This window comes from Takifugu rubripes, chromosome 19 (genome assembly GCF_901000725.2).
Source record: "Takifugu rubripes chromosome 19, fTakRub1.2, whole genome shotgun sequence".
NCBI classification, from domain to species: domain Eukaryota; kingdom Metazoa; phylum Chordata; class Actinopteri; order Tetraodontiformes; family Tetraodontidae; genus Takifugu; species Takifugu rubripes.
This window is the reverse complement of record NC_042303.1, coordinates 2,086,019-2,101,420: the sequence shown is the minus strand read 5'-3', so window position 1 is coordinate 2,101,420 and position 15,402 is coordinate 2,086,019. Positions and strand designations below refer to the sequence as shown.

The 15,402-nt window shown below is 46.7% G+C and overlaps 2 protein-coding genes across 5 annotated transcripts; both read left to right on the top strand.

Annotated features, from left to right (window-relative positions):
* Positions 1-1,271: 1,271 nt before the first annotated feature.
* pth4 (parathyroid hormone 4) lies at positions 1,272-4,651 on the top strand. Of its 3 annotated transcripts, none has more exons than XM_029826237.1 (3): positions 1,272-1,348; positions 2,784-2,869; positions 3,381-4,651. In XM_029826237.1, the coding sequence occupies exons 2-3, from the start codon at positions 2,787-2,789 to the stop codon at positions 3,634-3,636; spliced, it is 339 nt and encodes a 112-aa protein (XP_029682097.1). In that variant the 5' UTR covers positions 1,272-1,348; positions 2,784-2,786; the 3' UTR covers positions 3,637-4,651. The 3 variants fall into 3 exon arrangements, with proteins under 3 accessions (XP_029682097.1, XP_029682096.1, XP_029682098.1); XM_029826236.1 differs by having other exon boundaries at positions 1,289-1,348; positions 2,710-2,869; XM_029826238.1 differs by lacking the exon at positions 1,272-1,348 and adding an exon at positions 1,523-1,566.
* A 153-nt stretch (positions 4,652-4,804) lies between these two features.
* On the top strand, positions 4,805-14,607 carry cept1b (choline/ethanolamine phosphotransferase 1b). Of its 2 annotated transcripts, XR_965299.2 has the most exons (11): positions 4,805-5,014; positions 5,453-5,696; positions 6,175-6,349; positions 7,178-7,325; positions 7,396-7,537; positions 10,882-10,966; positions 11,052-11,183; positions 11,609-11,767; positions 12,055-12,180; positions 12,503-12,729; positions 13,928-14,607. XR_965299.2 is itself a non-coding variant. In XM_003973013.3 (10 exons), the coding sequence occupies exons 2-10, from the start codon at positions 5,506-5,508 to the stop codon at positions 12,623-12,625; spliced, it is 1,281 nt and encodes a 426-aa protein (XP_003973062.1). In that variant the 5' UTR covers positions 4,805-5,014; positions 5,453-5,505; the 3' UTR covers positions 12,626-14,607. The 2 variants fall into 2 exon arrangements, 1 of the variants encoding a protein (XP_003973062.1); XM_003973013.3 differs by having other exon boundaries at positions 12,503-14,607.
* Positions 14,608-15,402: the final 795 nt, after the last annotated feature.

The window sequence follows — 15,402 nt, the reverse complement described above, 5'->3', positions numbered from 1 at the left end:
TCAAAACCTGAAGAGGGAAAGAAGCTCAAAACTGACAACAAACAAACACTCTTAGTCACGGGGGCCAGTTTAAGGCAGCTTTATTTGAGGCTCCAGGTCAGCGGAGAGTTCAGTTGGAGGAGTTTAAGTAGCTCGGGGTCCTGATGGCAAGTGGGGAGAGGATGGAGAGTGAGACCGACAAGTGGATGGGTGCAACGACCTCAGTGATGTGCTCGCTGTATCAGTCATGGTAAAGAAAGACTCCGGAGATCCGGAACTTTGGGCCAGGAGCGAAAGAACAAGATGCTGGACACAGGTGGCACAATTGAGGATTTTCCACAGGGTGACCAGGTGCTCCCTTAGCAATAGGGAGCCCTCCAGGAAGAGCTTGGCGTAGAGCCGCTGCTCATCCACATTGTGAGGAGCTTGCTGGTATGGTCCAGGCCTCTGTACCAAAAGTTTTGAGGGTCTCGTCACAGACAAGAGAGCCCTTTCTGTGCTAGAGCCACTCTTGAAACCAGATCAGATCCGGGCCCAGAAGGAGGTTCCTTGACAGGAACCGCTTTGGTCTTAGACAGGAGCGGGAGAAGGGAGACTGGGCGGTAGTTCCCACTTCACACGTTCCTCCGAATGTTCTGGCAGATCCATCACCGATCCTCCAACACAAGCCTGCATTTCTCACTGAGGGAAACTCATCTGGGAGGAGGATGTTGTCAAGGCGGCTGCATATTTAAGCCTGACTGTCGTGGAACCGCAGCTACGGGCAGAGCGCTTCGTTAGTGCTGAAGGTGGCGGCCGTGGCGGCGGCGGGAGGTGATTCAGGTCAACGGGCTTTGGTGATGTCAGCGAGCTGGAGAAGAGCTCCAAGCAACAAGCATCTTAACGACACCCAGAGAAAAGTTCCTACATCGATGGTTGCTGACGTTCATCAGATCACACACACACACACACACACACGCACACACACAATTAAACTACCATTCCTCTGTCAGTCATTTTAATCACTGAAAGGAACAGATTAGAACAGAAAATACAAAATCTCTCACCGAATTTTATCCTCCTGTACAAACCTTTAATTTGCATTTGCATTTGCATTTGCATTTGTGTGTGTGTGTGTTTAAATCTCTTCCATTGCTATACAACATCGTCTGAGTGATGACGTCATTTGATCAATCAAACACTTCTTTTGAATTTATTGTGACTCTTAAGCCTGTGGGAGTTCTGAATAGCGTGCACATGCGTGTGTGTGTGTGTGTGTGTGGGTGGGTGTCTGTGGATGGTTTATAAAAGGTCTCAGGTTGAATCGGCTAGCATCACTTTGATATCTGATCAACAGCAGACTGGGTTTATTACCTAGACAACAAAGCCAGTAAGTCGTCTTTTATCTTTTATTTCATATAATGTGACACTGTTTTATTGTATTTGTAAGATGTCTTTTGTCTTTTTGTTCTCAAAGTTTTGATTTGTTCCGCAACAGTCATGATAAAAATGATCAATATTACTCAACGGCTGAAGTTTGGAGAGAAATTAGCTAAATAAACTGAAACCAGAGGACGCAGCTCAGCTGTCATCCTGGGTCCCCAGCAGGTGCTACGTTCCCTGTTAGCTCTCATAAATGAAGCAGTCGTTATCATCATGTTAAAATATTCTCTACCCTGTGGGGCTTCGGGGGAAGGGGGGGTCAGGGTGTCAAAATTCTCCAGCCGTGATAGCAGACTTTTCCTTTGATCTCTCCATCCTTCATCGCCCAGGAAACGATCCCCAATTTTAGATTTGCCTTTAAGTTCCCTTAAAGATGTTTCTCCCTTCCTCATTCAAGCAACCCCAATGTCCTCGACCCTTAAGCCCTCGAAGTCAGATCATCCTCTTTAACTTGTTGAAGACAGTTGTAAAAATGCCCCATTTTCACCAGATTTATATCAAAAGCCTGAGAAATTAGAAATGATTCAGTCTCGTTTCGCACAGTGGCACAGTTATATCGCAGATTAGATGTAGAACAATGTGTTTTCACCTTTTATTGTTATTTTATTGGATGTATTTCGTTAGGAGACCTGATCAAACCGCCCTGGATTTTCCTTTCTTACAAACGCAAAAGAGAAAAATATATCTGAAAAAGGACAAAGAGTTTGTGATGTCGAAATTTAGAAATAAAAAAGACAAAGTAGATTAAAAACTAAATAAATGAATGGGGTTTTAGTCAGAGGGAAGAGAATCCTTCGAGCAAACTTCTGGGTGGTTCTGCGGCAGCAGATCCAGACTCAGCAACTCTCTTTAATCCCTTCATGCTGCTTTAGCTTTACGCCGTTTGATGTGATTCTAAATTAATTATTCATTACTCTATTTTGTGAAGTGACCTTGAGTATCCTGAAGAAAATGTGCTATTCTTATCGATTGAAGCCCCAGTGAGAGACCGAGTCAGGTCCTTTCCAGGCGGATTTGCGTGATTTCCACATTATCAACCAGCAGATTTAGAGGTCACGACAGTTTATGAAGCTGCATGTTAAAATGGGAATGTAATGAATCGATTCTGCTGATGTTTAAATCGGCACAAACGCTCACTCCCCTGCGTTTGTGCTGTTTATGCAATGCTGCCCATTGTAGGTGGAGATTACGCTGAAGCTGCATGTGGCAGCACGTTGAGCGGATTTGTTATATCCAGGATGGGTGAGGAGGCGCCTTGCTGGCTTTGCTGCTGCCTTTTATCCCCTAAACATTTTCATTTCAAACAAGATTACAGGAAAACCTGCAAACCGCTGAAAGGAGCGAACCCCCGGCTGATGTTTGCGTGACGGCGTGTGTTGCAGAAGATGCAGGCATACCATGGGTGCGCGCAGCGGCTGGCCATCGTGCTCCTTGTCTTGACGAGCTGCCGGGGTCAAGAGGACGAGAGGTGAGGTCTCCTGTTGCAGCGTCTCCACCGGCTGCCGGCTCTGAACCCCCTTCAGGCGCTTTTCTCTGCACTCCTCCTGTGGGGCTCTAGTGTAGAGGGTGGAGGTGTTCCGGTGCCTGAGGGGGGTTCTGCAGGTGCCCCCGGTTGAGCCGACAGCCCCAAAAACATTCCGGTCATCTTGAGGGATGAGTCTAAACTGTTCCTGCTGGTAGACTGACATTGGCTGTGACTTGGATGGTTCCTGACACATTATTACAAGTGTAATAACGACTTTAGACGGGGGATAGACATCCTGCGCAGCGGGTCAGATCTAAGACACAGATGACCCAAGAGTCCCGGGAAGAGTCTCAATGCCGCTCAGGCGGAAAGATTTCCATCTCAAAGCTCCTCATTCAGGCCCGCCAACCGAAAAATGGCCTCAGAGTATAAAGCATATTGTTATTGATGTGGGCAGCGTTACCATGCTGGTGCTGGTACCAACTAAGAGGTCCCTGCTCCTCTCTCACCGCAGCCGCCGGTCTGTGACTGAACACCAGCTGATGCACGACCGTGGCCGCAACATCCAGAGTCTGAAGCGACTCTTCTGGTTGTCCAGCGCCATCGAAGGTCTCCACACGGCGCAGAGCCGCTCTGCCGCTTTGAACCCGGTGAAGGTGCCGAACCTCGCCATGAATCCCTCCCTGGGCTCGGCCCAGCCGGCCGTCAAGAGTCTCCTGAGGGGCTTCTTCAATCCCTACCTGACTCAGCTCCCAGAGCCAGAAGCCTGAGAAAACCGTCACTCTGCTGCAGGAGCCAGCTGCAACAGTGATAATCATATTAATAACAGTAGTAACAACAATAGTAATAGTAATAATAATAATAATAATGGGTACGTTTGTCATTGTTTGAGTAACATATGTGGATGGGCAGAGATGGAGAATCTGACACCGAGATTAGACGGTTAAAAAGTGGCGAACAGAAAGCAAAACCACTGTTTCCTCATCTTACCTGACTGTCAGGTGCCACCAGATGTCAAGTGCTACTCTATTTATCTTCACTCAGCAACGACAACAGATGAAAAATGTCACAATTTTGAGAAAAACCTACATTTAGCTGCTGAGTCTGATGTAACGGTTGTTCCGGACGTCCCATTGCTGCTCCTTCTGGTGTGATGTTTGTGCACGAATATAACTAGTGACCCAATTTATGGAAACATACAGTATTTACGTGTTCTATGCTCATCTGATTTAATCTTTACACAGAATATATACAAAAGCAGAGTTAGAGTTTAATTTGTTATAACTTCCACTGTCTTCTATAGAAATGCACCTGTGGTCAATGACTGGTGAACCAGTATGACCAGTACTTGTTGTCCATGTGAGAGTAAGAATTGTGGTGTCACGGTAACATGAACACATGTGAGCTTGTATCAAAAATCAGTAGCTTTACAATAAATAGCATGGGATTAAATACAGTGCTTTTAAAATGTATTTTAAAGAACATTGTTAAAATGTGTTGTTAATTTACACTTAAGCCATTATTGTATGGTCAACCTGGATAGAAGGATAGTTTATTACGTAAGACATGCTGCATGTTTCATTTCTGCTGTAGAGGAAAGGCAACAAAGTCAGTCTTTTGTTTGATTTAGCTGTATTTATGAGATGTCCCCATGACCGATATTAATGTGTGGCGATGTCTTTCCAGTTATCACCATCAACAACTGGTAAGAACTCAGCTTAAATATTGTAAAAATCCATGTGTTGTTGACTGATGTTTTTATGCAATTAAAATGGAGTCCATGGCCTGTGGTTTTATTTTGTGGGAAATAAAGTTTGTGGCCGCATGCGTGGCTCTGAGTGTCTGCTTCAGCGGGTCCGAGCTGCCTGGCAAACCAAACTCAGGGTATCTGGTTTCCCGCCCACTACGGAAGTCTCGCGAGATTTCCGGGCTGGCGAACGTTGACGGCCTGCTGCTGTGACAACTTCAGTGATACCATCCGCGGTGGTTTACGAACACCTGTATACGTTCCTTTTTAAGTCATTAATAGCATCTCTGGATCAAACATCCACCAAAAGTAACTGTGTGTCGGATTGAAGCGCCCTGACCGCTCACGCCGGACTGTCGCTCCTTTTTATTTTTATTTTTTTTTCAAATAAATTCAGCCAGGTCAGTCACTGTTACATCCTTGAGTTTTTACGACTGTCGCTGTCTTTGGGTTAGCAAGTCAAGCTAGCTTAAGCTAGCTGCGGCATTCTCCAGAGCCGTTAATGGCGTAGATGTTTTTACCACATAAACGAGCACCGGTGTTTCAGCCCGATAACATATTGGATAGAGACGCCAACATATTTAAGTCCCCGGACTGGCACGTAGTCAGAGTCGTACCATCAACGCTGCTAATGCTATGTTTAGCTAACTGTTAGCGAGCAGCTGAGACCGACTACAAGTTGGTTGGTGCTGTTGACAGGCTGTTTAGTCCGCTTTCCTAGCGGCGATTGACCGATCGATCGATGAATTCGTGTTTCCACGATGTTGTCAGTGGAGTGCAGCAGTATGGAGGAGAGGAGTGACGTGTTTTCTGCAATGATGTCCATGCCTTCACCGCAGGACTGTAGACAAGCTGTTCCAGGAAGATCGTTAGCAGCGGGTAGCAGAGCTCCATGAGCGCGACGGGGCAGCAGCATGCGGGCGGCCTGCGTTCTCGCCGCGGCCTTGGAAGGGACAAGGACGCCGGGCAGAGTGTGGGCATGGAGGCGACCTGCTGGCTGTCCACCGGGGTTTTACGCAGGCTGATCGAACTGCCCTCTCCCCCCCTGTCCCGCCATCAGCTCAAAAGGCTGGAAGAGCACAGGTGAGTCCCGGTTTTACCTCAGTGGTTTCGATCCGACATGCAGGACATGGATGCAACCCCAAATCTGTGACCTGTGGGTGAGACTTGACATCTGTTACACAATACACAGAATGGCTATTATGGTCCTGTGGTAAAGCAGTGGCAGGGGAAGTCACACATTGCAGCAGCAGTATGCAAAAGTTAAAGCACGTGTGTGTGTGTCTGCATAAAATTCTTACTTCTAGTACTAAAAAATTTCTTTGCCTTATCTATGCAGCCAAAGCCACGTGACTGCGGTCTTTCTTAGCGAGACCAGCAGCATTACAACCTGCAGCCACCCATAGAAATGAGGATAATGGCCTGAATGTGTTATTATCTGTAGCGCACGTTGCAAACACAAAAGAGACTCGTTGCTATATACGGCGCGATTAAAGGTGAGCGTCTGTTCGGAATGGGTGAGCGCTGGGCTCCTGACTCGCTCGGTGCCTCGTCCCTGCAGGTACAGCAGTTCTGGACGCTCCTTGCTGGAGCCTCTGATGCAGCGTTACTGGGAGTGGTTGGTGGGACGAGTGCCTCCCTGGATCGCCCCGAACCTCATCACCATCATCGGCCTGGCCACCAACGTCTTCACCACGCTCGTGCTTGTGTACTACTGTCCCACCGCCACCGAGCAGGTTTTTGTCTTCACCTGCAGCACATTAATGCTGTCATGTAGCCAGTCGACCGCCTGTTGCGCTTCCCTTTTGAAGGAAAAAGCCTTTTCTCTGCATTTCAGACCATCGGCTAAAACCAGCGGATGCTGATGTCTGCTGTAATATTTGCTCTCAGTCACTTTACCCCCCCTTCCCAGTTTTTCCTTGTTAGTTTCGCTTTACGAAGGACTTTTGAAACTTTTCCTGTGCGACTGTGTGTTGGGATGTGGCCAAAATATCGAATATGCAAGTCTATAATTCAGGGGTGGGCAAATCCAGTCCTCGAGGGCCGGATCCAACCCGGACTTTCTTTCCTACAGGTAAATGCTTTCACCTGGGGTTCCATTTACCTTGGTGAAAGCATTTCCTGCCTGGTAGGATGGTAATCCCGGCTTGAATTCAACCCTCAAGGACTGGATCTGACCTCTTCTGATGGGCAAGTCCAGTCCATGAAGGCTGGAATCCAGCCAGGTTTTGCATCCTACCAGGGATTCCAGCCTTCATGGACTGGACTTGCCCATCAGAAGAGGTCCGATCCAGTCCTCGAGGGTTGAATTCAAACCGGGATTACCATCCCACCAGGCAGGAAACGCTTTCACCAAGGTAAATGGAACCCCAGGTGAGTGTTTACCTCTAGGACAGAAAGTCCGGCTCGGATCCGGCCCTCGAGGACTGGATTTGCCCAGCCCTGCTATAATTGGTGAAGCCACAATGTGTGCTCACGCTAATGTGTTCCAGAGGTAATCACAGTGGTGTGCAGCCATTGTGTCCCGCGAATGAGCGCTCATCGGGGAATGTTCCTTGTTTCAGGCTCCTCTCTGGGCCTACCTGCTGTGCGCCGTAGGCCTGTTTGTTTACCAGTCCTTAGACGCCATCGATGGCAAGCAGGCTAGGCGCACCAACAGCAGTTCTCCACTGGGGGAGCTGTTTGACCACGGATGTGACTCCCTCTCCACTGGTCGGTTCATTATGGGATGGCATTTCTGTGGGTTTACCCCTTCTGAAAGTCTCCCCGTGTGCCTCTGCAGTGTTTGTGGTGTTGGGAACCTGCATAGCAGTGCAGATGGGTACCAATCCAGACTGGATGTTCTTCTGCTGTTTTGCTGGGATGTTCATGTTCTACTGCGCCCACTGGCAGACCTACGTGTCGGGAACGCTGCGCTTCGGCATGTGAGTAGAAGAGAGCTGCGTGTTCTTTAACAATTCTAAAAAACCAAGATGGGGCCAGTTTTTCCAGCGCTGATGCTCATGTCAGGATGTGCGCTCCGAGTGGCGTTCCAGGCCTGCTGAGCTTGACCGGTTCCTGCACTTTACAGTCTCACGGCCTCTTACGAAGTTCCTCGGGATGTTTGTTGCAGTGAAAAGTTGCTGATATGAACTTTGAGGTGACAATTGCAACTATAAGCAGTTTTCCGTGGGGTCATGAGTCGAATGGTCACTATGGGGTGTCAGCACTAATTGCTTCCACTACACTTCTACATTTTGCAATAATAATCTGAGAGTTTTACTAGTTTTCACTTTCACATTATTAGATTTTATATAAAAGAACCATTCATGTAGTTTTAGGTCTGATTATAGTGTTTTCTGACAATGAGACTATTCGGTTAAAGTTTCAGACATTTGTCAAGCGCAACGTTTTAGGATGTTTAGTGGCCTTCAAACAAAAACCTGACAAAGTCTCTAATCTGGAGGATCTGGATTAAAGAGTGAGGAGGATTCTCCTGAGGTGAGGAGCAGATTAAAGGAGTGAGGAGGGTTCTCCTGAGGTGAGGAGCAGATTAAAGGGGTGAGGAGGATTCTCCTGAGGCGAGGAGCAGATTAAAGGAGTGAGGAGGATTCTCCTGAGGTGAGGAGCAGATTAAAGGAGTGAGGAGGATTCTCCTGAGGTCAGGAGCAGATTAAAGGAGTGAGGAGGATTCTCCTGAGGTGAGGAGCAGATTAAAGGAGTGAGGAGGATTCTCCTGAGGTGAGGAGCAGATTAAAGGAGTGAGGAGGATTCTCCTGAGGTGAGGAGCAGATTAAAGGAGTGAGGAGGATTCTCCTGAGGTGAGGAGCAGATTAAAGGAGTGAGGAGGATTCTCCTGAGGTGAGGAGCAGATTAAAGGAGTGAGGAGGATTCTCCTGAGGTGAGGAGCAGATTAAAGGAGTGAGGAGGATTCTCCTGAGGTGAGGAGCAGATTACAGGAGTGAGGAGGATTCTCCTGAGGTGAGGAGCAGATTACAGGAGTGAGGAGGATTCTCCTGAGGCGAGGAGCAGATTAAAGGAGTGAGGAGGATTCTCCTGAGGTCAGGAGCAGATTAAAGGAGTGAGGAGGATTCTCCTGAGGCGAGGAGCAGATTAAAGGAGTGAGGAGGATTCTCCTGAGGCGAGGAGCAGATTAAAGGAGTGAGGAGGATTCTCCTGAGGCGAGGAGCAGATTAAAGGAGTGAGGAGGATTCTCCTGAGGTGAGGAGCAGATTAAAGGGGTGAGGAGGATTCTCCTGAGGTCAGGAGCAGATTAAAGGAGTGAGGAGGATTCTCCTGAGGTGAGGAGCAGATTAAAGGAGTGAGGAGGATTCTCCTGAGGTGAGGAGCCGATTAAAGGGGTGAGGAGGATTCTCCTGAGGTGAGGAGCAGATTAAAGGAGTGAGGAGGATTCTCCTGAGGTGAGGAGCAGATTAAAGGAGTGAGGAGGATTCTCCTGAGGTGAGGAGCAGATTAAAGGAGTGAGGAGGATTCTCCTGAGGTGAGGAGCAGATTAAAGGAGTGAGGAGGATTCTCCTGAGGTGAGGAGCAGATTAAAGGGGTGAGGAGGATTCTCCTGAGGTGAGGAGCAGATTAAAGGAGTGAGGAGGATTCTCCTGAGGTGAGGAGCAGATTAAAGGAGTGAGGAGGATTCTCCTGAGGTGAGGAGCAGATTAAAGGAGTGAGGAGGATTCTCCTGAGGTGAGGAGCAGATTAAAGGAGTGAGGAGGATTCTCCTGAGGTGAGGAGCAGATTACAGGAGTGAGGAGGATTCTCCTGAGGTGAGGAGCAGATTAAAGGAGTGAGGAGGATTCTCCTGAGGTGAGGAGCAGATTAAAGGAGTGAGGAGGATTCTCCTGAGGTGAGGAGCAGATTAAAGGAGTGAGGAGAATTCTCCTGAGGTGAGAAGCAGATTAAAGGAGTGAGGAGGATTCTCCTGAGGTGAGGAGCAGATTAAAGGAGTGAGGAGGATTCTCCTGAGGTGAGGGGCAGATTAAAGGAGTGAGGAGGATTCTCCTGAGGTGAGGAGCAGATTAAAGGAGTGAGGAGGATTCTCCTGAGGTGAGGAGCAGATTAAAGGGGTGAGGAGGATTCTCCTGAGGTGAGGAGCAGATTAAAGGAGTGAGGAGGATCCTCCTGAGGTGAGGAGCAGATTAAAGGAGTGAGGAGGATTCTCCTGAGGTGAGGAGCAGATTAAAGGAGTGAGGAGGATTCTCCTGAGGTGAGGAGCAGATTAAAGGAGTGAGGAGGATTCTCCTGAGGTGAGGAGCAGATTACAGGAGTGAGGAGGATTCTCCTGAGGTGAGGAGCAGATTAAAGGAGTGAGGAGGATTCTCCTGAGGTGAGGAGCAGATTACAGGAGTGAGGAGGATTCTCCTGAGGTGAGGAGCAGATTAAAGGAGTGAGGAGGATTCTCCTGAGGTGAGGAGCAGATTAAAGGAGTGAGGAGGATTCTCCTGAGGTGAGGAGCAGATTACAGGAGTGAGGAGGATTCTCCTGAGGTGAGGAGCAGATTAAAGGAGTGAGGAGGATTCTCCTGAGGTGAGGAGCAGATTAAAGGAGTGAGGAGAATTCTCCTGAGGTGAGGAGCAGATTACAGGAGTGAGGAGGATTCTCCTGAGGTGAGGAGCAGATGAAAGGAGTGAGGAGGATTCTCCTGAGGTGAGGAGCAGATTAAAGGAGTGAGGAGGATTCTCCTGAGGTGAGAAGCAGATTAAAGGAGTGAGGAGGATTCTCCTGAGGTGAGGAGCAGATTAAAGGAGTGAGGAGGATTCTCCTGAGGTGAGGAGCAGATTAAAGGAGTGAGGAGGATTCTCCTGAGGTGAGGAGCAGATGAAAGGAGTGAGGAGGATTCTCCTGAGGTGAGGAGCAGATTAAAGGAGTGAGGAGGATTCTCCTTTTAGAAGGCCGTGTCGCCTAGCAACGGGGTGAGCCGCGCCACCTCCTCTTGGTGTCGAAGCCCTGGGAGGCTCCAGGAGCCTGAGGACGGACTCGTCCGTGGCGAGGAGGCCCCTCGCTGGGCCGAAACCGACCTTTTTAGACGTGAACAAACGAACTTTCTCACATGAGAGGAGGCCTGAAAGCTCCCTGGAGGGAGCGACTGCGGAAAAGTCCCGTTTCACAACAACACACGTGGCGATTGGAAGCCCGGTTTGACTCGTGACCGTTAGTCCAGACGTGTGACGTCATTAAGGGTATTTAAGTGCTGTGGGCGGAGTCAGGGGCAGCCTGGAGCCTGAAAATGAAGGAGGTCAAAGGTCAAACGTGTGCTCCTTTCTCTCCCGTCCAGCATCGATGTGACCGAGGTGCAGATCTTCATCATCACCTTGTACCTACTGGCCGCCGCGGGAGGATCTGCGTTTTGGCAGTCACCGGTGAGTGCGGCGTCGACCACATCCAGCAGCAGATGTGCACGCCGTTCGCTCCCTCCTGCTAACCGCGGCCTGTCTGTGATTCCAGATTCCCGTCTTAAATATCCAGATGAAGATGGTTCCTGCCGTCTGTACTTTTTTAGGTGCCATCTTCTCCTGCACTAATTACTTCAGAGTTATTTTCACAGGAGGTGTCGGCAAAAACGGATCCACGATAGCAGTAAGTTCTGTCCGCGTAATGAGCCCGAGCTCGGATCGGTTGATTCAGCATTGCTGATGCTGTGCAGCAGCTAGCTGCTCTGTGTGTCCCCGATATGTCCAGCCAGGTCCCACTCATCTGTCCAGTCGCTGTGTCCACCTCAGATGATGAGTGCTTGTGAGGCCGTTCTTGCATTTCTACACCATCAAGTCTTTAGTTTCCTGCAGCTAAAGAGGATTTAACCAGACTGAACCGGACAGTAGCGCCACCTGTAGCTTGGTCCGTGTGCGCGTCCACTCCTCCGTGGATTGGGAAGCAGCCTCCACCTGTTCATATGTTGTCAAACATGTTGTCTCGGATGTTGTTGTGTCACCAGCTGATGACGGCTCCAAAGTGTGTTTCTATTTTAACCTCCTGTCTTTTCACTGTCTTCTCTCTGTCCTCAGGGAACCAGTGTCCTCTCTCCAGTCTTACATATTGGTTCAGTTATAATTTTGGCCGTGATGATATACAAGAAATCCGCTGTTCAGCTCTTTGAGAAACATCCGTGTCTTTATATCTTGGCCTTTGGCTTTGTCTCAGCCAAAATCACAAATAAATTAGTTGTAAGTTGTGATAATTGTTGTCTTTTCTAACCCCGGGACTGTTGGGAAACTGTCTTTGTTTTAGCATCATGTAAAGAAACAAGCACACATGTGATTAGCTCAGCTCTTCCAGTGCACGAACCAGTTTCCCCATCATGCAGCACTGGAGCATCTTCCTGCTGCTTTGGCCTGTGCACAATAAATAACTCCTGTTGATCAAATACTGTAGAAATCTTGTGTAAAGTGTAGCACATTTAGCAGCTGACGCTATTACGCTGCGTGGCTAACGCTTCTCTGTCTGTCTACAGGTAGCTCACATGACTAAAAGCGAGATGCATCTTCACGATTTAGTCTTTTTGGGACCGGGGCTACTGTTCCTGGATCAGTATTTCAATAGTTTTATTGACGAGTACCTTGTGCTGTGGATTGCACTGGTAAGTTCCCGACGACACTCTGGATGTTTAGAATGATCAAACCCACTTTTCTCGTTGTGTCGTGATGCCAAAAAAAAGAGCCATCGCCCAGGCGGTCGTGGACCCAAAATGTGCTTAAAGCAATAAAATGCAGATTTAAATGTATGTGGAGAGGAACGTAGAAGTACTCAGATGTTTTTTAAGATGGATTCCACCAATATCTAATTAAGGGGATGGGTTTTATTGGCGTTATTGGAGTGGTCCTACATATTTAGGGCGGTGAAGAGGACTTGTCCGACACACACCAAAGCTGACCGTGTCTTGTTTGTTCTCTCCCCTGCAGGTGATTTCGTTCTTTGACTTGGTGCGTTACTGTGTCAGTGTTTGCAACCAGATTGCCTGCCATCTTCACATTTGTGTGTTTAAAATCAAGCCTTGCTCAGCGCTGACCTCAGCCTCCCACTAGAGACACGCCCCGCCTGACTCTGTCCAGCCCGCTTCCCCGTGTGTCCCACCGTGTCCAGCGTAGGGATGATGCATTGTGCGACGGCGTGCTCTTGCCAACTGAATGTGAGGATAAATGGTATATATTGAGATACTGGTGTCCTGCTCTCTTTGGTTCTTTTTCGCTGGTGCAGAATTCACGTCAATATTCTGCCTCAGGGATGGAAAAACTCAAGGTTACACTTGCGAAGGGCACAGGTGCTACTAACTGTGTTAAAGAAAAAAGCTTCAATGTCTTCTAAGGGTCCTTCCATAGAAAACGTATAGGAACTGAATCAAACCTTGCTTCTTTTATATGTAACAAGATTTGCATAATGTTCATTCTGCAAATATCAAACTTAACAATTTCTGTGCTTCTCTTTCCAGTTAACTCTCATTAACCTTTTTTTTTTTTTTTTCCACTCGTATGACTTTTAAAGCTAAATTCTCGGCAAATGTTTCGCACCAAAACGAAACGTGCTGCCATTTATTCATCCTTCTTTTTATGTATCTGCCACTTCCGTACACCAGTTATTCACTGCCAAAACCACTAAGTTGGACGTACATGTTTATTTTTGGCTTTGAGGGATTCGCTCCACGTCTTTGTATCATAAATCCGTATTTTATAACTCCATGTAGTGTCTTAAACATATTCTGTTGGAATAAAAAGCTGTAACTGGGTGGCGCTTGTGTTATCCGATGGAAAATGCTAAATAAAAAAGGTGGTAAGAGTAAAGGGATAATTGTGTGTCAATAGGAACACTCCAGAGTCCTGTCTGTTTTAAACTCTTTATACCATAAAAACCGGGGTTAAAGCGCAGTTCGGACCCGGCTGTATTACAGTAGCAACTTTAAAGCGAACCCACGTCCTTCTCTACTCTTGTTATTGTTTGTCTTCGATAAGAAGCGCCTTTATTTAGATGTTATGAAACCAGCCGTAACCCTCGGCAACGCCACTGCACGTGTGGGGGGGGGGGGGCTTTAACATCTTTTTAATCTCCATTTTAGAAGGCCGTGCATCAAACTACGCAAGTCATTATTTTTATGGTGTTATTGATTTTTTTTTTTAAAGAAAAATCATCTATATTTTGTCAGATTTTCCCTTGATTTTGCAGGTATTAGGAACAAAGATGGGTGTGTTTTAAGGTTAAATCTTGAGTTTGGTGTTACGTTAGTGCTCAGGTCAAGTAGTAATGAAATGAATGGAGGTTCAGGTCCACAAAAAGGTTTTCTCCTTCACTTTTCAAGCTGTTTTTTTTTTAATTATTATTATTTTCATCAACAGATTTCACCACCAGACCAGAGCAATAACATGTCAGCTGACTTTTTGTGCCGTCACAAACAAAATGGCTTTTCTCTCTTCAAACAATGAAAAATCCACTAAAATGGCGCCTCTTTTGCTGAACAATGAGTGATGTTCAACGTTGTCTTAAACCATCTGTGTTTGTGGTGTCCGTTGAGACTCGGAACGCACTTGCAGGCTGATGTTGCCAGTATGTTGACAGCGAGCGCGTCTCCTCGTTGCCTCTGAATGCTGCTACGGTTGTGCGACGGTTGACTCCAAAGCAAACGCAGCTCCGACTGAATGTGTTACCGGATGTTCAGGTGTTGACTGACAAGTGAAAATGTTAAAGTGGGTCCTGCTTCCTCTGCCACCTCCACGTCACGTTGCTGCTTCTCAGTGTGTAATGTTGCTTTTTGCCTGGAACCTGTTTTCATTTGGGGAAGACGTTTGTGTATTTTTAATTTATTGGCCCATTGTTCCATCTGCAGATATTAACCAGTTGTTAAAATGGTCAAGAAGACATCAAATCTGATGCGTTGACTGTGGAAAGAGTCCAGATCGGCACAAAAGCCTAAAAGGTTCTTTTCACATGAAACCAAACATTATCCTCAAATTTCTTGTTGCCTTCTAACCTTGAATTAAGAATATGTGATTTATAGAATAAAGATGTAAATCATAAATTGAGGTTGCATTCTTTTATTGAAGATGTGTCTGTGTGGAGAAATTAACAATTAACAATTAAATTAACAATTTCAGTTAGTGTGAAATGAGTTCCAGGGGCTTAAACGGATGCAGATATCCATCTGGCAATGACTTATTAATATTTAAAGTGTCATATTGAGAAACATCTATGGAGAAAGAGTTCAGGTATGACTAGAAATGACCAAATGTTAAAGTTCATTATGAAAAAGAAATCTGAGGAACACCCGTTTGCTTATTTTCCTCTTATTTAGCTTGGAAGCAACACCAAAGTTTGAGATGTTTAATTTGTGTGAATTGATCCAGAACCAGTCGGTGTGTGGAACAAATTAATGATTATTACGGCAGAGTCCATTATTTCAACAGATTACAGGGATTCAAGTGATACTCTAAAGAAATGATCTACTAAATGTTGCCTTAAAAATGTTACCCATGGACTGTAGTTTGCCATTATTGTACAGCTTTCATTAGTTTAGATGATTCTGTGTAGACAAACTGGACAAATTCTCAGTTGTGATGCAGCAAAAGCTTCAGTCTCTCATCACAACTACTCTAATAGTAAAACGGCCTTGACGATTATGGTTTTGCACATTTAGAAAACCTTCCAAAACGAGCAATTCAATTCAATATTCAATAATAAAATGGTAAAAATAAATAAATGATAATGATATAACTGCTTGAAACAACGTGAACGATTACAGAGTTCGCCATTGACCGAACTAACTAACCAGCTAACTAACTAACCGGGTTTTTGAACAAACCTGACCTTCCAGACC